Below are 22,863 nucleotides of genomic sequence, written 5' to 3'. Positions count from 1 at the left end.
TGCCGTCTAGGATAAAGGAGGCAGTGATAATGAGAAATGAATGTAATGGTGAAATGAATAAAGTAAGAGGAAGATCTCCGAGAAAACCCAAAAGCACAGCCAATGGCGGATCCAGGATATGATCAAGGGAGGGGCTAAACCATAATTTGCCATTTTACCCAGTGTAAAGCAGAATTGAAGCCCATTTTATCCAGTGTAAACCTGAGCGTCAAGGGAGGGGGGGCTATAGCCCCGTAGCCCCCCCTTAGATCCGCCCTTGAGCACAGCGTTTGTCCACTACAAAGCTCACTTGGCGCGAGCTGGGATTGAACTAGAGACTTCACGCACCAGAGATGAATGATCTACCATTGAGCCACCATGTCTGCTAAAGTTGTGCTCGAGCTTTTTTACCGCCGATGAACGCCGAATCCATATTGAAAATCCAAATATTGCTCTCCCCTACCGTTTTCGGTCTATCGAGAAGAAATTAATTAAAGGTACGGGCCACCGCACAACGCTTTCTCGCTTCAATTTCCTCAGTCTATGCTACAATTATAACTGAATCATTTATTAGTAAAATACGAAGAAGATTACAGGCGTTTTCGAAGGAAACTTCAATCTGAGAAAACCCATCATCAAAAGTAAACTATCCATTGAGGAGATTTTCTTAAGAAATAATTTATTTAACATTATACGGTCATTGATGAAATATTTATTTATGAGATATGAGGAAAATCGTTTGAGTCGTTTTTGAAAAAAAAAAAAAAAAAACACACCAAACAGTAGATCAACCCTTGTTGATTGTTTCGTCCCTCTCGAGACAAAGGGGCGTATCTCATTTTTTCAACTTTTTCAGGAGATAAGTTTAAAGATGTTATCCTAAGTTTATTGTATCATGTGCTATCAAAATTTAATTTGATCTCATCAGTTACATACCTGACACGAAGGATATCAAACTAAATTTTAAAAGAAGACGATAAAATAAATAATGAGAGAAGATTTAAAACTTTCTCCTGGAAAAGTTATGAAAATGAGATAAATCCTTTTATCTCGAGAGGGACGGTTTCATGTGAAATTACATATCGTGTATTGTGAGGTTATTAATGACACATTTGTTTAAGAAATGTGAAGATAATTGACAAATATTTTGAGAAAATTGCCCGAAGAAACTCATCCTCAAGAGCAAACTAGACCTTGTGAATTCTTTGAGGAGGATTAAGTAATATTCCACATTATCAACTTGATAATGATTTTTTTTTTTTTTTTTTTTTTTTTTTTTTACGAAGTATGAATAAAATTGCCTTAGTTGCTTTTGAGAAAATTGTTCGAAGAAAAGCTTACCCCAGGAGTAAACTATCGCTTGTAGTGCTTTTCACGATGTCACATTGTGAGGTTATTAACAAAATATTTATTTATGAAATATGAACAATATCATCTGAGTCTCTTACCAGAAAATAGCACGGAAAAAACGCCCCCTACAGTAAACTACCAGTGTTAATATTTTCAGGACAAATGAGTTATACCATTTGTCTATACTATCACCATACTGTTTATACTGGGCCCCGGTGGCTCAGTGGTACAGCGTTCACTTCTGGTGCATGGGGTCCCTGGTGCGATCCCAGCTCGCGGCAAGTGAACTTTATCGTGGACAAACGCCGTGTGCGTGGGTTTCCTCGGGATTTTGCCGTTTACTCCCACTTTCTACATTCCACCATTTCATTCATTTCTCATCATCACTGTCTCCTTTAGCCCAGCCGGCATAATCGTGGGACGTAAAATTTAAAGACTTCATTTCATTTCATTACTCTTTATACCGTCTATACAATTTGTCTATAACATTTGTCTATACCATACTCTCAGGATACTAACGGAATATTTATTTATGAAATATCGAAAAAAAATCACAAGAGTTGTTTTTGAGAAATCGATTGGAGTAAACTACCCCTTCTGGATTTTCCCCAGAGAAATGACTTATACTACAGGATAATAGAGTTGAAAGTGAAATATTAACATATGAAACTTAAACAAAATCGTTAGAGCCGTTTTCGAAAAAAGATCGGATTTTTCAATTTTCGCCCTTCTGTAAACTACCCTTAATTTGGGGGAGGAAGAAAATTCGAGAAACGTCCCTAGAGTATCTAATAAATATCCTTTGATTTAATATTTGGTATGGATACGTTGCGTGGAATTAAACCGGAACAAATGGACGGACATCGATAAATAACTTTTCCCGTATGTAGGGGCAATGAAACGTGTCAATTCGTGGAAATCTCGAATTCGATTATTTTCACGATCACCATACTTTCTTCCCCTACCGTCCCTCGTGGAACCGTAAGTGAATTTCTACTGCTCCCGATTCCAATAGAACGATATGGTAGGAGATTGACTCTGTCCATGCAGTACGAATTCCATATCAAGGAACTAGTTCTCCCTATCTCTTACTCTTTATTACTCTGGTGATCAGTACTAAACAGGAAATCGTAAATTCCACTATTTCCCGTTTGAATAGAGGAATAAATATCGAGGACAAAACTTAATATTGGGATACTGAATCCACATTAAGAAGCTGCTTCTTGCCAGTTTTTACCGTTTTAACTCCGTACTGAATCCATATTAAAAATTTGCTTCTCTCTATCTTTTACTGTATTATCACTCCAATGATCAGCATGAAACGCGAAATCGTACATTTTCACTATTTCCCGTTTGAATAGAGGAATAAATATCGAGACGAAACTTAATATTGGGACATTGAACCCACATCAAGAAACTGCTTCTTGCCAGTTTTTACCGTTTTCGCTCCATGGAAAATAATATTGAAACCGGAAGATTACACCTACCTATACGATACTGGATCCATATCAAAAAATTGCTTCTCCCTATCTTTTACTGAATTATCACTCTGATGATCAGTATGAAACGCGAAATCGTAAATTTTCACTTTTTGCTGTTTGAATACAGGAATAAATATCGAGACGAAACTTAATATTGGGAACAGAATCCACATCAAGAATTTGCTTCTTGCCAGTTATTAACGTTTTCGCACTATGGAAAACAGTATTGAAACAGGAAGATTAAATCTACCTATATGGTACTGAATCCCTATCAAAAACTGCTTCTCCCTGTCTCTTACTGTATTATCACTCTGATGATCAGTATGAAACGCGAAATCGTACATTTTCACTATTTCCTGTTTGAATACAGGAATAAATATCGAGACGAAACTTAATATTGGGAACAGAATCCACATCAAGAATCTGCTTCTTGCCAGTTATTAACGTTTTCGCACTATGGAAAACAGTATTGAAACAGGAAGATTAAATCTACCTATATGGTACTGAATCCCTATCAAAAACTGCTTCTCCCTGTCTCTTACTGTATTATCACTCTGATGATCAGTATGAAACGCGAAATCGTACATTTTCACTATTTCCTGTTTGAATACAGGAATAAATATCGAGACGAAACTTAATATTGGGAACAGAATCCACATCAAGAATCTGCTTCTTGCCAGTTATTAACGTTTTCGCACTATGGAAAACAGTATTGAAACAGGAAGATTAAATCTACCTATATGGTACTGAATCCCTATCAAAAACTGCTTCTCCCTGTCTCTTACTGTATTATCACTCTGATGATCAGTATGAAACGCGAAATCGTACATTTTCACTATTTCCTGTTTGAATACAGGAATAAATATCGAGACGAAACTTAATATTGGGAACAGAATCCACATCAAGAATCTGCTTCTTGCCAGTTATTAACGTTTTCGCACTATGGAAAACAGTATTGAAACAGGAAGATTAAATCTACCTATATGGTACTGAATCCCTATCAAAAACTGCTTCTCCCTGTCTCTTACTGTATTATCACTCTGATGATCAGTATGAAACGCGAAATCGTACATTTTCACTATTTCCTGTTTGAATACAGGAATAAATATCGAGACGAAACTTAATATTGGGAACAGAATCCACATCAAGAATCTGCTTCTTGCCAGTTATTAACGTTTTCGCACTATGGAAAACAGTATTGAAACAGGAAGATTAAATCTACCTATATGGTACTGAATCCCTATCAAAAACTGCTTCTCCCTGTCTCTTACTGTATTATCACTCTGATGATCAGTATGAAACGCGAAATCGTAAATTTTCACTTTTTGCTGTTTGAATACAGGAATAAATATCGAGACGAAACTTAATATTGGGAACAGAATCCACATCAAGAATTTGCTTCTTGCCAGTTATTAACGTTTTCGCACTATGGAAAACAGTATTGAAACAGGAAGATTAAATCTACCTATATGGTACTGAATCCCTATCAAAAACTGCTTCTCCCTGTCTCTTACTGTATTATCACTCTGATGATCAGTATGAAACGCGAAATCGTACATTTTCACTATTTCCTGTTTGAATACAGGAATAAATATCGAGACGAAACTTAATATTGGGAACAGAATCCACATCAAGAATCTGCTTCTTGCCAGTTATTAACGTTTTCGCACTATGGAAAACAGTATTGAAACAGGAAGATTAAATCTACCTATATGGTACTGAATCCCTATCAAAAACTGCTTCTCCCTGTCTCTTACTGTATTATCACTCTGATGATCAGTATGAAACGCGAAATCGTACATTTTCACTATTTCCTGTTTGAATACAGGAATAAATATCGAGACGAAACTTAATATTGGGAACAGAATCCACATCAAGAATCTGCTTCTTGCCAGTTATTAACGTTTTCGCACTATGGAAAACAGTATTGAAACAGGAAGATTAAATCTACCTATATGGTACTGAATCCCTATCAAAAACTGCTTCTCCCTGTCTCTTACTGTATTATCACTCTGATGATCAGTATGAAACGCGAAATCGTAAATTTTCACTTTTTGCTGTTTGAATACAGGAATAAATATCGAGACGAAACTTAATATTGGGAACAGAATCCACATCAAGAATTTGCTTCTTGCCAGTTATTAACGTTTTCGCACTATGGAAAACAGTATTGAAACAGGAAGATTAAATCTACCTATATGGTACTGAATCCCTATCAAAAACTGCTTCTCCCTGTCTCTTACTGTATTATCACTCTGATGATCAGTATGAAACGCGAAATCGTAAATTTTCACTATTTCCTGTTTGAATACAGGAATAAATATCGAGACGAAACTTAATATTGGGAACAGAATCCACATCAAGAATCTGCTTCTTGCCAGTTATTAACGTTTTCGCACTATGGAAAACAGTATTGAAACAGGAAGATTAAATCTACCTATATGGTACTGAGTCCCTATCAAAAACTGCTTCTCTCTGTCTCTTACTGTATTATCACTCTGATGATCAGTATGAAACGCGAAATCGTAAATTTTCACTATTTCCTGTTTGAATACAGGAATAAATATCGAGACGAAACTTAATATTGGGAACAGAATCCACATCAAGAATTTGCTTCTTGCCAGTTTTTATCGTTTTCGCACTATGGAAAACAGTATTGAAACAGGAAGATTAAATCTACCTATATGGTACTGAATCCCTATCAAAAACTGCTTCTCCCTGTCTCTTACTGTATTATCACTCTGATGATCAGTATGAAACGCGAAATCGTATATTTTCACTATTTCCTGTTTGAATACAGGAATAAATATCGAGACGAAACTTAATATTGGGAACTGAATCCACATCAAGAAACTCCTCCTTGCAGTTTTTTAAACGTTTTTACTCTATGGAAAACAATATCGAAACCAGAAGATTAAACCTATCTATATAGTACTGATTCCATATCAAGAAATTGCTTCTCCCTATCTCTTACTGTATTATCACTCTGATGATCAGTATGAAACGCGAAATCATACATTTTCACTATTTCCTGTCTGAATACAGGAATAAATATCGAGACGAAACTTAATATTGGGAACTGAATCCACATCAAGAAGCTCCTCCTTGCAGTTTTTTAAACGTTTTTACTCTATGGAAAACAATATCGAAACCAGAAGATTAAACCTATCTATATAGTACTGATTCCATATCAAGAAATTGCTTCTCCCTATCTCTTACTGTATTATCACTCTGATGATTAGTATAAAACGCGAAATCGTACATTTTCCAATTTCCCGTTTGAATAGAGGAAGAAATATCGAGACGAAACTTAATATTTGAACTCTGAATCCACATCAAGAAGCTGCTTCTTGCCAGTTCCTTTTTTTTTACCGTTTTTGCTCTATGGAAAACAATACTGAAACCGGATTATTAAACCTACCTATACTGAATCCATATGAAGAAATTTCTTCTCCCTCTCTCTTATTGTATTAGCACTCTGATGATCAGTATGAAACGCGAAATCGTACATTTTTAATATTTCCCGTTTGAATAGAGGAATAAATATCGAGACGAAACTTAATATTGGAACACTAAATCGACATCAAGAAGCTGCTTCTTGCCAGTTTGTACCGTTTTCGCTCCATGGAAAACAATATCGAAACCAGGAGATTAAACCTACCTGTATAGTACTGATTCCATATCAAGAAATTGCTTTTCCCTATCTCTTACTGTATTATCACTCTGATGATCATTATAAAGCGTGAAATCGTACATTTTCACTATTTCCCGTTTGAATAAAGGAATAAATATCGAGACGAAACTTAATATTCGAACACTGAATCCACTTCAAGAAGCTGCTTCTTGCCAATTTTTTTATCGTTTTCGCTCTATGGAAAAGAATATCGAAGACAGAAAATTAAACCTTTTTATATGGTACTAAATCCATATTAAGAAACAGCTTTTCGCTAGCAACTACCGTGTTTTCACTATGACGATCAGCGTTGAAACCGGAAATATTTTATTTTCGCTGCTTTCGGTTTGAGCAGATTGCTAAAAGGTAAAGATAAAACGTATTTTTGGTATACTGAATCCACATCAAAAAGCCCACATTCTTACTATATCTTATCGTTTTCGTTCTATGGAGAGCAACATTGAAACCGGAAGTGGTCACCTCTGATTTGCAATAGAAAAGTAAAGTAGGAGATCGAACTAGTCGATGTGGTATTGAATCCACATCGAAAACCACACTTACCTTTTTTTTAACTATGGTTAGGGGCACAGTTTTTCGCACTAAATTTTGAAAATTTCGCATTCAGTTTTTCATACTTCGCGTTTTGTCGCATCTTCCAAATAAAGTTTCGCATTTTGTTGCTCTTGTGGGAAAGATATTCTGTGACATTTTTACAATTGTTCCCTTTATTCATAGATCACTACAGAAACAAACCATTAATTACCTAAAAACAAAATACACTGAATATTTCATTTGGCATTGTAAATTTTACTATATATATATATATATATATATATATATATATATATATATATATATATATATATATATATATATATATTTTAAAATCGAACTGAAGGAAAATCAGTAACTAAACTTACTATGAGTAGGAAAGTTTCGCTGTCTTCTGAAAGCATATAGGCACAAGTTACATTTAAGCATTAAACATAAGCATGCTACATATTTCTACATTTTTCTTCTTCATTGTTATACGTTTGTCACTTATCATCAGTCCATACTTGAAAAAAAAAAAACTCTCACAATTGGCATTGCTTCTTGGGAGTCACACATATAAGTGCATTTACAATAAACTTCAAATAATCATCACTTCAGAACTCCCCATCCAGCTGCCATGGTGATATCTAACTCGGAACAAGTTACAGCCGTGTCCGAATCCCTCAAAATGCACCATTCATGCTACATTCTACCGTTGTGTCAGCGGAAAACTAGCCTTTTTTAAAATTAATAAAAACGTATTTTTAAAATTTCATATAATTTCAAGTATTGTTAGAAATTTCGCGCAAAACTGGCAATTTTGTATTTTATCGCGCAATGGAAACCAATGAAAATACACATAGAGTATCATACAGAAAATTACTTAATTGTGATGTACAGTGGCAGATCTAGACCAGAGCCGGGGGGCCTAGGCCCCCTCAGTTTTTTGAGTGATACAGATAATTTAAGCTGTTATTTATATATTTTTGAAAGTTCATAGTAAACTCATGATATACCTATCATAGTCTGGGTTCTGGCTGTCTCTCAGTTTCTACCTTCTAGATCCTCCACTGCTTAAGCTATTATTTATATATTTTTGAAAGTTCATAGTAAACTCATGATATACCTATCATAGTCTGGGTTCTGGCTGTCTCTCAGTTTCTACCTTCTAGATTCTCCTCTGCTTAAGCTATTATTTATATATTTTTGAAAGTTTATAGTAAACTCATGATATACCTATCATAGTCTGGGTTCTGGCTGTCTCTCAGTTTCTACCTTCTAGATCCTCCACTGCTTAAGCTATTATTTATATATTTTTGAAAGTTTATAGTAAACTCATGATATACCTATCATAGTCTGGGTTCTGGCTGTCTCTCAGTTTCTACCTTCTAGATCCTCCACTGCTTAAGCTATTATTTATATATTTTTGAAAGTTTATAGTAAACTCATGATATACCTATCATAGTCTGGGTTCTGGCTGTCTCTCAGTTTCTACCTTCTAGATCCTCCACTGCTTAAGCTATTATTTATATATTTTTGAAAGTTTATAGTAAACTCATGATATACCTATCATAGTCTGGGTTCTGGCTGTGTCTCAGTTTCTACCTTCTAGATCCTCCACTGCTTAAGCTATTATTTATATATTTTTGAAAGTTTATAGTAAACTCATGATATACCTATCATAGTCTGGGTTCTGGCTGTGTCTCAGTTTCTACCTTCTAGATCCTCCACTGCTTAAGCTATTATTTATATATTTTTGAAAGTTTATAGTAAACTCATGATATACCTATCATAGTCTGGGTTCTGGCTGTCTCTCAGTTTCTACCTTCTAGATCCTCCACTGCTTAAGCTATTATTTATATATTTTTGAAAGTTTATAGTAAACTCATGATATACCTATCATAGTCTGGGTTCTGGCTGTCTCTCAGTTTCTACCTTCTAGATCCTCCACTGCTTAAGCTATTATTTATATATTTTTGAAAGTTTATAGTAAACTCATGATATACCTATCATAGTCTGGGTTCTGGCTGTCTCTCAGTTTCTACCTTCTAGATCCTCCACTGCTTAAGCTATTATTTATATATTTTTGAAAGTTTATAGTAAACTCATGATATACCTATCATAGTCTGGGTTCTGGCTGTCTCTCAGTTTCTACCTTCTAGATCCTCCACTGCTTAAGCTATTATTTATATATTTTTGAAAGTTTATAGTAAACTCATGATATACCTATCATAGTCTGGGTTCTGGCTGTCTCTCAGTTTCTACCTTCTAGATCCTCCACTGCTTAAGCTATTATTTATATATTTTTGAAAGTTTATAGTAAACTCATGATATACCTATCATAGTCTGGGTTCTGGCTGTCTCTCAGTTTCTACCTTCTAGATCCTCCACTGCTTAAGCTATTATTTATATATTTTTGAAAGTTTATAGTAAACTCATGATATACCTATCATAGTCTGGGTTCTGGCTGTCTCTCAGTTTCTACCTTCTAGATCCTCCACTGCTTAAGCTATTATTTATATATTTTTGAAAGTTTATAGTAAACTCATGATATACCTATCATAGTCTGGGTTCTGGCTGTCTCTCAGTTTCTACCTTCTAGATCCTCCACTGCTTAAGCTATTATTTATATATTTTTGAAAGTTTATAGTAAACTCATGATATACCTATCATAGTCTGGGTTCTGGCTGTCTCTCAGTTTCTACCTTCTAGATCCTCCACTGCTTAAGCTATTATTTATATATTTTTGAAAGTTTATAGTAAACTCATGATATACCTATCATAGTCTGGGTTCTGGCTGTCTCTCAGTTTCTACCTTCTAGATCCTCCACTGCTTAAGCTATTATTTATATATTTTTGAAAGTTCATAGTAAACTCATGATATACCTATCATAGTCTGGGTTCTGGCTGTCTCTCAGTTTCTACCTTCTAGATCCTCCACTGCTTAAGCTATTATTTATATATTTTTGAAAGTTTATAGTAAACTCATGATATACCTATCATAGTCTGGGTTCTGGCTGTCTCTCAGTTTCTACCTTCTAGATCCTCCACTGCTTAAGCTATTATTTATATATTTTTGAAAGTTTATAGTAAACTCATGATATACCTATCATAGTCTGGGTTCTGGCTGTCTCTCAGTTTCTACCTTCTAGATCCTCCACTGCTTAAGCTATTATTTATATATTTTTGAAAGTTTATAGTAAACTCATGATATACCTATCATAGTCTGGGTTCTGGCTGTCTCTCAGTTTCTACCTTCTAGATCCTCCACTGCTTAAGCTATTATTTATATATTTTTGAAAGTTTATAGTAAACTCATGATATACCTATCATAGTCTGGGTTCTGGCTGTCTCTCAGTTTCTACCTTCTAGATCCTCCACTGCTTAAGCTATTATTTATATATTTTTGAAAGTTTATAGTAAACTCATGATATACCTATCATAGTCTGGGTTCTGGCTGTCTCTCAGTTTCTACCTTCTAGATCCTCCACTGCTTAAGCTATTATTTATATATTTTTGAAAGTTTATAGTAAACTCATGATATACCTATCATAGTCTGGGTTCTGGCTGTCTCTCAGTTTCTACCTTCTAGATCCTCCACTGCTTAAGCTATTATTTATATATTTTTGAAAGTTCATAGTAAACTCATGATATACGTATCATAGTCTGGGTTCTGACTGCCCCCCTCCCCCAGTTTTTATCTTCTAGATCGGCAACTGTATGACACCGTCAACAGACAAATGAACATAGCTGGCATAGCATAGCATAGTTTGGAAGCCTTAAAAAAGAAGAAGAAAAACTTGAACATTTTTAAATTCGCATATTTTCTCCTTGTCTTCTCCAAATTTTATGATTGATGTGTTATTGGAGACGTCAATTTCGAGACTATTTGTCCCCGTCAGTAAAACACTAAAGATCGGCACATCTGCATAATTTATTGTCGTATACTTTTGTTGTAATCGCAATTTTCTGTAAAGCTATTATTTACTGACGCCAAAGGTCACTTTTTATACTTTGCCCAAATTTGAACGATATTAGTTGTGTAGCCCATAGAACTCGAATTTTAGCGAACAATATAGGAAGAAGTACGTCTATTTGGTATTTCTTATTTGTAGCTATGGTGGACTCACATACTCCTAGGCAGTGATGATTTCAGGGGGTGGCCCGGGAGGAATTTCCCTCCTGGAGCTACAAAATTTCCCCCGGGTGTTCCTTATAATTATTAAAACAATTTGTGGAAAGTGTCGTTAATGAAATGCAGTAAAGGTTCAATGATAAGACTATGAAATTGATTCTACTAAGTGCGTATTTTCAAAACTTTGATACATTTTTACAGCTCAGTGAGAATGAATGTAAAGAACTCTGTGCTATATTTGGAATTAATGATGTCGATGTTGTCGTTGCGACTGTATGTTTTTTTTTTTTTTTTTTTTTAATATGTTGCACGCAGCAAACTTGAAGATTCTGGAACAGATATTGCTTCTTTTATTTTAAAAGCTGGTATTGGTTACGAGGCTCTTAAGCCTCTGGCTGAGTGTGTGTCGTGTATCCCTGTTTCTACTGCTACTGTAGAAAGGTCATTCAATGCTATGAGCAGAATCATGAAAAAATTACGAAATCGTATCGGTGAAGATATTCTTTAGTCACGTTTATTTATTTATTTATTATTTATTTAGAAAACAACACAACAGGCTTAATGCCTAATTATAGTGTCGTATAATACATACATATACATATATACTTTTACCCGTACAATTAATCAATGCACTTCGAGTGTCAGGTACTCGGTAATAATCCTGTTTCTAAATACATATTCTGACATACTGAATATATCTAATACATCAGTTTTATGACTTAATTCATTGTAGGAGTCACACATTCTCCACAGCGGAGATTTATTGAGAATATTTGTTCGTGCCCTTTCACAGAAAAATATACCAGTATTCCCTGGTCTTGTTCTGCCTGTTGGAACGCTCAGATATATTTTCGTGAGTAGCTCTGGACAGTCAATTTTATTATTTAATACTTTATATAAAAATAGTAAATCAAACATCTTTCGTCGATTCGTCAACGTTAGGAAATTCAAACTCCTTACTAAGTCCACGTAGGGAATCTGTTTGGGATAGAAAGCTGTTTTCTTGTACGTAAGCATTTTTAGAAATTTAAATTGTATGTTTTCTATCGCTTGTAAGTATTTATTTACATTCGGTGTCCAAATAACGCACGCATATTCTAATCGGGACCTTACGTACAAATTATAAAGTTTAATGAATGTTGACTCGTTTCTAAACTCGTTACCCATTCTATAGATAAAACCGAGGTTTCTGAATGCAGCGTTAGAGATTGCATCAATGTGATGAGAGAAGGTCAATTTTGAATCAAATATTACTCCTAAATCTTTAACTGAATTTGGTTTACACAGAGATATGCCATTAATTATATACAGATGATTGATGGGATTTTCTTTCCTTGAGAACGATAAAGACTTGCATTTAGAGATATTCAATGAAAGTTTGTTTTTGGCACACCATTGCCCAACACCCTGTAAATCCTGCTCGAGTTGTGTGCAGTCATCTATTGTGCTTATTTTAGAATATAATTTGAGATCATCGGCAAACAACAGAAAGTGAGAGTTTTTAACATAGGTTGAGATATCATTAATTACAAGAAGAAATAATAGCGGACCTAAATGGGATCCTTGAGGAACACCTGATAATGTGGTAAATTTCATGGTAATATATCCCTTGTAAGAGACAGCTTGCTCTCGATCGCACAAGTAGGAAGCGAAGTACTCTATTGCTCGTTTAGAAAAATTGAAAGATACCAATTTCTGTAGTAGCACGTCATGGTCAACTCTGTCGAAAGCCTTACTGAAATCCGTATAAATGACGTCCACTTGACCGCCTTTGTCTAACTCTCTTGCTATGTAATCCGTTATTATTGCTAGATTGGTTGTTGTGGATTTATTCCTTAAAAATCCGTGTTGATGTTCAGATGTGACAGGCTTAACATGGTTTAAAATTCTGTTGTATAATATTGTTTCAAGAACTTTTGCAAAGGGAGATAGGATGGCTACGGGTCTGAAGTTCTCTATCTCATTCCTGTTTAAAAGTATCGATTGAAGGAGACATTAAGCCTACAGAAGATTTTATTTACGAGGTTTTCAAACAGGTACGCTGTGAAGAAACCCAGACACATTCGACTGATATAGGCCTAATTATAAAAATGTGACTGCTCTAATTTGTTACATTTTCTAATGATTTGAAATGAGTTTGTGATTGAAAAACTCAACAAAGCTTTTTCTTAATATATATAATAAATGATTTACAGAATTTGTGCGTACGTTTTATCAGTTAAATAAGTCTAGCTCGACACTTGTCTTTCAGGGTAATTAAACATTTTTAATGCTGTAGATTTTTCAGTTAGTATTACCTTTTTCATATTGATAGACCGTTGATAGCCATTTCAAATTGCGTTATTGTCAGCTAGAAAGAAAGTGGAAATATTGAAATTTCAAGTTTAAGAATAGTGTTAAGTTTAAGAATAATGTACTCGTATTATTGATATATTATGATATTTATAATATATGCAAGTTTGTAACTTGTGCAGATTTCTCTGCTTCTATGAGACACAATTAAACGCTGTACGAATGATCAGAATAATGTGTAAGTTCTTTATATATTATCAAAATTTCCTTACATCATAGCCTCGTTTACGCTCAGTGTAAGTTACCAGTGTATATGTGGGTTTGGGTAAGGCTAACACCCTCATCCTGTAAAAAAAGGTACTTGTTCAGAAACATTCACAAAAGCCTCGGACAAGGACTGATAACTTGGCACGACATCAGCAAAAGACAATGGACATGAGATTTGGAACATGGAATATTAGAAGTCTTTATAGGGCAGGCGCGTTAAAATCTGTAACGAGTGAGTTAGAGAAATACAGGATGGAGTTTGCATAAGGAAAGTAATGACAACGGTGTTAGACTCGTGAACTTTGCAACATCCAAAAATCTAATCGTGAAGAGTACAAAATTCCCACATCGCGACGTTCATAAATACACTTGGACATCACCAGACGGAAAAACACATAATCAAATTGATCACGTTTTAGTAGTTAGAAGAAGACAATCTAGCATAATTGACGTCCGGTCGTTTAGAGGGGCTGATTGTGACACTGATCACTACCTGGTAGTAGCTATAATACGGGAGAGATTATCGTTGAATAAAGGTAATATTCAATGTCCGAAAACGGAGAGATTTAATTTAAAGAAATTAGAAGAGAGCCAGGTAAGAGAGGAATACCAGATTGAAGTTTCGAATAGATTCGCGGTTTTAGAAGACTCAGAGTGCACTAGTGTTGAGGATACTTGGATTGAAATTAGAGATAGCATTAAAAGTTAAGCAATAGAAAAACTGGGACACGCGGAAATACGTACTAACAAACCATGGTTCGACCAAGAATGCATTAAACTAGCAGAGAAGAGAAAACAGGCAAAATTACGGTGGCTACAAAATCCGAATGAAACAACTACACAAAATTTCGCAGATATCAGGCGGGAAACTTCCAAAACTTTTAGAACAAAGAAACGGGTTTTTTTGAAAGCTAAAATTAAGGAACTTGAAGATAATAGTAAAAATAAAAATATTCGGGACATGTATAAGGGGATCAGCGAATTTAAGAAAGGCTATCAACCTCGTGCTTATATATTAAAGAAATCTGACGGAACAGTTCTCACCGATACGGATAGCCTCTTAAATAGATGGAAAGATTTCTTTGACGATTTGCTGAACACGCAGCCAAAAACTAATGTGCGTGGAGAAAAGGAGATACACACCGCAGAACCGTATGTTCCAGAACCCAATCTAATAGAAGTGGAAGCCGCTATAAAGAAATTGAAGAAACACAAATCTCCGGGTGTAGATGAAATTCCGGCTGAGTTAATTTTAGCTGGAGGCGAAAAATTGTGGAACAAGATACACAAACTCATTCTCCTTATCTGGAACAAGGAAGAATTGCCACAAGAGTGGAAAGAATCAATCATTGTTCCAATTCACAAGAAAGGCGACAAAACTGACTGTAATAATTATCGAGGCATTTCTCTTCTGTCAACATCCTATAAAATCCTTTCAAATATTCTGTTAGCAAGATTGACCCCATACGCAGGTGAAATTATTGGAGATTATCAGTGCGGATTTAGACGAAATCGATCAACTATCGACCAAATATTTACCATTCGCCAAATACTCGAAAAGAAGTGGGAATACAATACCCCGGTACATCAACTATTTATTGATTTTAGAAAGGCCTACGACTCGGTTAGGAGAGAAACATTATACAACGTTCTTACAGAACTTGGAATACCGAGAAAGCTAATTAGATTAATTAAGATATGTTTAAGTGAATCCCAAAGTAAAGTCCGGGTAGGAAAATTTTTGTCCACGAGCTTCCACGTCGAAAATGGCCTGAAACAAGGAGATGCGTTGTCGCCATTATTATTTAACTTTGTGCTGGAATACGCCATAAGGAAAATCAAAGATAGCAACCAGGGCCTAGAGTTGAACGGCATTCACCAGGTTATGGCATACGCTGATGATGTAAATTTAATAGGGGATGATAGGAGAACAGTAGAAATAAATGCAGAGATCTTATTAAACGCTTGCAGGGACATGGGTTTAGAAGTAAATACAGAGAAAACTAAATACATGGAAGTGCGTCGGGACCGGAATACGGCAAATTGTGGAGACGTTAAAATATGAAATAATGCTTTTGATAAAGTGGATACTTTCAAATATTTAGGATCAATATTAACAGACGAAAATCATATTCACGAAGAAATTAAATGTCGACTAAAAGCAGGGAATTCGTGTTACTATTCGGTTCAAAATCTTTTGTCGTCGCGAATTCTGTCGAGGAATTTGAAGTTTAAAATATATAAAACGATAATCATGCCTGTTGTTCTGTATGGTTGTGAAACATGGTCGCTTACTCTCAGGGAAGAACATAGACTGAAAGTATTTGAGAACAGGATCCTGAGAAGAATATTCGGACCCAAGAGGAACGAGAATGGGGAATGGCGGAAGCTTCATAACGAGGAACTACATAGTTTATACGGTTTACCCAACATTGTTAGGGTCGTCAAGTCTAGGAGGCTTAGGTGGGCAGGTCATGTAGCTAGAATGGAAGAAAGTAGAAACGCTTTCAAAGTCTTGACTGGTAGACCCATAGGAAAACGACCATTAGGAAGACCGAGGCGCAGATGGGAGGACAATATTAAGATGGATCTCGCAGAGATAGGAATACAAAGTAGAAACTGGATACAATTAGCTAAGGATAGAAGTCAGTGGAGAGCTTTTGTGAACGCGGCACTGAACCTCCGGGTTCCATAGGCCATAGAGTTAGTTAGTTTAGTTATATATATATATATATATATATATATATATATATATATATATATATATATATATATATATATATGTGTGTGTGTGTGTGTGTGTGTGTGAGAGAGAGAGAGAGAGAGAGTGTGTGTGTGTGCGCTTGTGCCAGTGAATTGTCAGTTCAAATATGTAGGAATATCGACAATACAACTTTCTAAAATTTAAAAATTTGCTCTCTATTAATAAACTTTACCTGTAAAATATTTTAATAGTGTTTCGCAATTTCTGTCAGCCTTTACAGAATCGACCAAATATTTATGTCCCTTCTTCAAGGTAGAATTATAGCAGGAATTACTGTAGGACATTTATGGCTGTACTTTTCTCCCCCCTGTGTATTAATATTCCCCCGGGCAAAATGTTCTGAAATCATCACTGCTCCTAGGACTTCTGACTTCTAGGTTTTCTGCTAGGATTATCTCGTGGTGTGATCAAATGCTGTAAAGAGCGGTAAGTATAATCATTTGACAATGTACCCATCGCTTCCCACCCTTCCAAGTGCTTGGTTCCAATCTCTCCTAATTAACACCCCCCCTACTCCAGGCCCAGGCCCAAACAAACACACATAAAAGATATTGAGTACAAACCAAAGTTGGTTGTGACGAAATCAAAATCAAGATCTTAATTTCTAGACTAAATTTTTATTACATTTTAGAACTTTTTTTGTTATTCGAAATGTTATTCATCTAATTTCTTCATAGTTACCATCTAAACTTATGTTGTATAATTAAAGATCAATTGATGCTATTTTAAAAAAAAAAAAACTAAATTACCTATCTCCTGGGTGCAACTTTCGTCCTAAACTGAACTGTGAAAACCCTACATGTACCTTAAGATATAGTGATCGCGAGGATTCGTGAAACTTAGGCTCTATACCAATCATAAACTCACTTTGCCTCACGTGTTATACATCGGAAGAATTCTGTACGATTCGTGGAGTTGCCTTCAGAACGATCCATTGAAATAGTAGAAATACACCAACAATGTCAAATTTTGAAGACATGGCGAACGAGCGACGAAAAGACAGCACTTACAGAACTATTTGGTCTAGGAATTAATTCGTGCGGGTGGACAAGAGATGGCGCAACGAACGGAGCGTCCCACAGTTCCGTGTATTCACACATGAGTTGCAAACCCCTGTCATCGCGTATCGTTCGTAGTATAGGGCAGTGGATTAAATCGTCAACAACACCAGTTTGTAGTTAAGTGAACATGGCGCAATTTGTGCCTGATAAAGTGTTTTTGCGGGGTGTCCTGCTGCATTACTTTAACATGCAGAAAAGTGCGACTGAAAGTCATCGTATTTTGGTGGAAGTGTATGGTGACCATGCTCTAGCTGAGCGAACGTGTCAGAAGTGGTTTGCACGTTTTAGAAGTGGTGATTTCGGCTTGGCACACCAAGAGCGAGCTGGACAGCCAAAAAAATTTCAAGACGAAGAATTGACAGCATTGCTCGAGCAGGATTCGTGTCAAACGCAGGAACAACTTGCAGCAGCATTAGGCGTTGATCAAACAACAGTCTCCAAACGCTTGAAAGCCATGGGAATTATTCAAAAGATGTCACATTGGGTTCCACATGAATTGAAAGACAGAGACGTTGAAAGACGAAAAACCATTTGCGAATTGCTGCTTCAACGACAGAGCAGAAAGGGGTTTCTGCATCGAATTATTACGGGTGATGAGAAGTGGATCCATTACGAGAACCCTAAACGAAAAAAGGCCTGGGTGAAACCAGGTGAACCAGGTCCATCACAACCAAAACGAGATATTCACTGTGCAAAGGTTATGCTGTGCATATGGTGGGATATGAAAGGTGTGGTGTACTATGAGCTGCTGCAACCGGGTGAAACTATGAATGGAGAACGTTATCGACGACAATTAATGCGTTTGAAGCAAGCTCTGGCCAGAACACGACCAGAATGGGAGAACAGACATGATAAACTTATTGTTCAACATGATAACGCTCGCCCACATGTCGCAAAACCGGTCAAAACCTATTTAGAAAACGTCGGATGGGAAGTTTTATCCCACCCGCCGTATTCACCAGACGTTGCTCCTTCGGACTACTACTTGTTCGATTGCATGAACAACGATTTGATTGGACAGCGGTTTACTTCTTCAGAAGATATCGAAACATGGGTCTCTGACTGGATCGCTTCCAAGGATGAGGACTTCTTTCGCCACGGAATCCGTACATTGCCTGACAGATGGGAGAAAGTGGTGGCTAGCGATGGACAATATTTTTCTTAAGGTATTTATGTATTTTGTGTTTGTACTACAGCTTCAATGTGTGCGTACCAACCGCACGAATTAATTCCTAGACCAAATATAACATGAACAGTAACAATTATGCGAATTAAATGGTTTTGATAATATTAGGAAAAATATAAAACAACGACAGAAACAATAACAACAAAAATAAAAAACGAAACTTAACTATAATCTGACATCTGTGAACTCAAAAGATGTTCTCTATGTAGGCCAAGAGACAACACGGCAAAATTTCGTGGATGGGAACTGACACAGAAACGTATCCTCGCGTGTTATTAGGTAGTGAAATCGTTAGATTTAGGTCAAGCTTCACGACACCTTGCGATCACTATTATATTTGTGCAACATTTGGAGATGCTACTTTCCAGCAGTGTACTGTATGTTGATTTCACTTCGAGTTGTATACTTCTACTATTATTTGTTTATTTTTTCCTTCTTACCTTTTTCTGTAATCCATAAGCAACGGCTGCTGCAGTCGGTTTGCTAATAAGGCGAAGAACATTTAACCCAGCGATCTTTGCTGCATCTATAATTAATTGCCTTTGGTTATTGTTAAAATAAGTAGGAATACTGATTACAGCATCGGTGATCCTTTCTCCTAAGTAATCCTCTGCCGTAGTTTTCATCTTTCCCAAAATCATTGACACTATTTGCTCTAAATAGAGTGTTTTGGTTTGTCCCATGCATTGAACTTGTATTTTTGGTACTTGGCCGTCACTAACAACTGTAAATGGCCAATGTTTCATATCTGAATGTACGGAAGGATCATTGAATCTTCGACCAATTAAGCGATTCACACCTATACGATAAAGGAAATATTACTATCGAATATTTTTCAACTTCATGTTCCTTATATAGTATCTTTAATTGAAAACATTTCCGATAAAAAAAATTCTAAATTGTACACCAACCAGAGAAAAAGCAAAATAATTTTAAAATATGTCTTATTTTTTTTAGCATCGTCCACAACTAATCAATATTGTTTAGCTTTCTAGAAAATTCTGCTATTAAGGTGCCTGCAATTTCGCCAGTCACGATTATTGTGAACCTGAGTCAAAAGGCGCCATTATTTAGTCAACCAGTGCATACTATCTACACTAAAGCACTTGACCACGAGAAGAAACTCGAAAGGATTTTAAAGAGCTCCTCCGTGGCTAAGCGGTTAGCGTACGCGCCTTTGGCGTGGGAGGCCCGGGTTCGATTCCCGGCGGGAGCTCATGTGGTTCGGATTCCACGTTAATCAGTAGGTCCACGTCTCATATAGCCTCGCTGCTGAACGGGACGTTAAACTCAAAATCAACTCAACTCGAAAGGATTTAAAATTAGCCGTTATTTGTTTTAATAATATGAGCCAAAAATTCTTCCAGTAGTTATAATACATATGGACAGTCAAAATGTCAACCTTCTAAACACTTCACTGTAAACAATTAAATAGGCTCTTATTTGATTTTAGTGAATTCACCCGAAGCTGGTGGAATATACATTGTAGGTAAGTTTTCGATGGGGGAAAGATGGCGAAATTTTAAACTCTATAATGTTTTATTTTGTGTGAAAATGTCCATGTCAAGACAATGCTTTATTGAGCATTTATTTTCATAAATAAGAGAGAGGAGATGGATTTGCCCCGCAGAAACAAATATTTTAGAGACTTACTGACACAAAATAAAAAATATGGAAAAGAGAATCACACGTCTTTACGATAAAAAATCCGAATTTCAAAAGTGTGAACACTTTATAGCCCCACTTGGTCCTGCCAGGGTTAAATTTACTATGCTATTAAATTTCTCCACCCTTTCTACAAGTCTTCATCTTTCTTATCATTTTATATTTCTTGTACATACATGTTTCCCTGCTTTGCCTTTGTCTTTTCTTGTATTAGTTCGCTAATCAATTTTCAATAGTTTTTCTAGCCAGGCCCATAGCCAGCCTGATTGCTTAGGGCGGGCAATGATGAATAATGAGGGGGTAATATATATATATGTGTGTGTGTGTGTGTGTGTGTAGTTTTTGTTCCTTGAGGTGCTTCTCGTTGTCAATGTCTATGTTCATTATATATATATATATATATATATATATATATATATATATATATATATATATATATTATTTATGGAATCTATAAGAAATTTGAAACACTTTATTATGCTGATAAATATTACAGTACCAAATCCACGACTATCAACTATCATCATTAACATTTTTTTTTTTTTTTTGTTAAAATGATGGTATATAATTCAATATATATTTTAATACACTAACTAACTAACTCTATGGCCTATGGAACCCGGAGGTTCAATGCCGCGTTCACAAAAGCTCTCCACTGACTTCTATCCTTAGCTAACTGCATCCAGTTTCTACTTTGTATTCCAATCTCTGCGAGATCCATCTTAATATTGTCCTCCCATCTGCGCCTAGGTCTTCCTAATGGTCGTTTTCCGATTGGTCTTCCAGTTAAGACTTTGAAAGCGTTTCTACTTTCTTCCATTCTAGCTACATGACCCGCCCACCTAAGCCTCCTAGACTTGACGACCCTAACAATGTTGGGTAGATCATATAAATTGTGTAGTTCCTCGTTATGAAGTTTCCGCCATTCCCCATTCCCGTTCCTCTTGGGTCCGAATATTCGTCTCAGGATCTTGTTCTCAAATACTTTCAGTCTATGTTCTTCCCTCAGAGTAAGTGACCATGTTTCGCAACCATACAGAACAACAGGCATGATTATCGTTTTGTATATTTTAAGCTTCAAATTCCTCGACAGAATTCGCGACGACAAGAGATTTTGAACCGAATAGTAACACGAATTCCCTGCTTTTAGTCGACATTTGATTTCTCCGTGAATATGATTTTCCTCTGTTAATATTGATCCTAGATATTTGAAACTATCCACTTTATCAAAAGTATTATTTAATATTTTAACGCGTCCATAATTTGATGTATTCCGGTCCCGACGCACTTCCATGTATTTAGTTTTCTCTGCATTTACTTCTAAACTCATGTCCCTGCAAGCGTTTAAAAAGATCTCTGCATTTCTTTCTATTGTTCTCCTATCATCCCCTATTAAATTTACATCATCAGCATATGCCATAACCTGGTGAATACCGTTCAACTCTAGGCCCTGGTTGCTATCTTTGATTTTCCTTATAGCGTATTCCAGAACGAAGTTAAATAATAATGGCGACAACGCATCTCCTTGTTTCAGGCCATTTTCGACGTGAAAGCTCGTGGACAAAAATTTTCCTACCCGGACTTTACTTTGGGATTCATTTAAACATATCTTAATTAATCTAATTAGCTTTCTCGGTATTCCTAGTTCTGTAAGAACGTTGTATAATGTTTCTCTCCTAACCGAGTCGTACGCCTTTCTAAACTCAATAAATAGTTGATGTACCGGGGTATTGTATTCCCACTTTTTTCGAGTATTTGGCGAATGGTAAATATTTGGTCGATATTTGATCGATTTCGTCTAAATCCGCACTGATAATCTCCAATAATTTCATCTGCGTATGGGGTCAGTCTTGCTAATAGAATATTTGAAAGGATTTTATAGGATGTTGACAGAAGAGAAATGCCTAGATTGTTATTACAGTCAGTTTTGTCGCCTTTCTTGTGAATTGGAACAATGATTGATTCTTTCCACTCTTGTGGCAATTCTTCCTTGTTCCATATAAGGAGAATGAGTTTGTGTATTCTGTTCCACAATTTTTCGCCTCCAGCTAAAATTAACTCAGGCGGAATTTCATCTACACCCGGAGATTTGTGTTTCTTTAATTTCTTTATAGCGGTTTCTACTTCTATTCGGTTGGGTTCTGGAATATACGGTTCTGCGGTGTGTATCTACTTTTCTCCACGCACACTAGTTTTTGGTTGCGTGTTAAGCAAATCGTCAAAGAAATCTTTCCATCTATTTAAGATGCTATCCGTGTCAGTGAGAACTGTACCGTCAGATTTCTTTAATATATAAGCACGAAGTTGATAGCCTTTCTTAAATTCGTGGAGAAAGCCCCTTATACATGTCCCGTATGTTTTTATTTTTACTATTATCTTCAAGTTCCTTAATTTTATCTTTCAGAAAATCGCGTTTCTTTGTTCTAAAAGTTTTGGAAGTTTCCCGCCTGATATCTGCGAAATTTTGTGTAGTCAT

General features: G+C 35.9%; 1 protein-coding gene across 1 annotated transcript in view; it reads right to left on the bottom strand.

The window, feature by feature from the left end:
* The window catches only part of LOC145678771 (heat shock 70 kDa protein cognate 4-like), a 56,816-nt gene that overhangs the window by 4,777 nt on the left and 29,176 nt on the right, over positions 1-22,863 (bottom strand). Inside the window, exon 3 of the mRNA XM_081749269.1 lies at positions 19,163-19,521. Coding sequence (XP_081605395.1) covers positions 19,163-19,521 — 359 coding nt within the window. The remainder of the gene's footprint in view (positions 1-19,162; positions 19,522-22,863) is intronic.

This window comes from Thermobia domestica, chromosome 2 (genome assembly GCF_964235325.1).
Source record: "Thermobia domestica chromosome 2, izTheDome1.hap1.1, whole genome shotgun sequence".
Lineage (NCBI taxonomy): Eukaryota > Metazoa > Arthropoda > Insecta > Zygentoma > Lepismatidae > Thermobia > Thermobia domestica.
The sequence above is the reverse complement of the archived record's forward strand: the minus strand, read 5'-3'. Positions and strand labels throughout refer to the sequence as shown.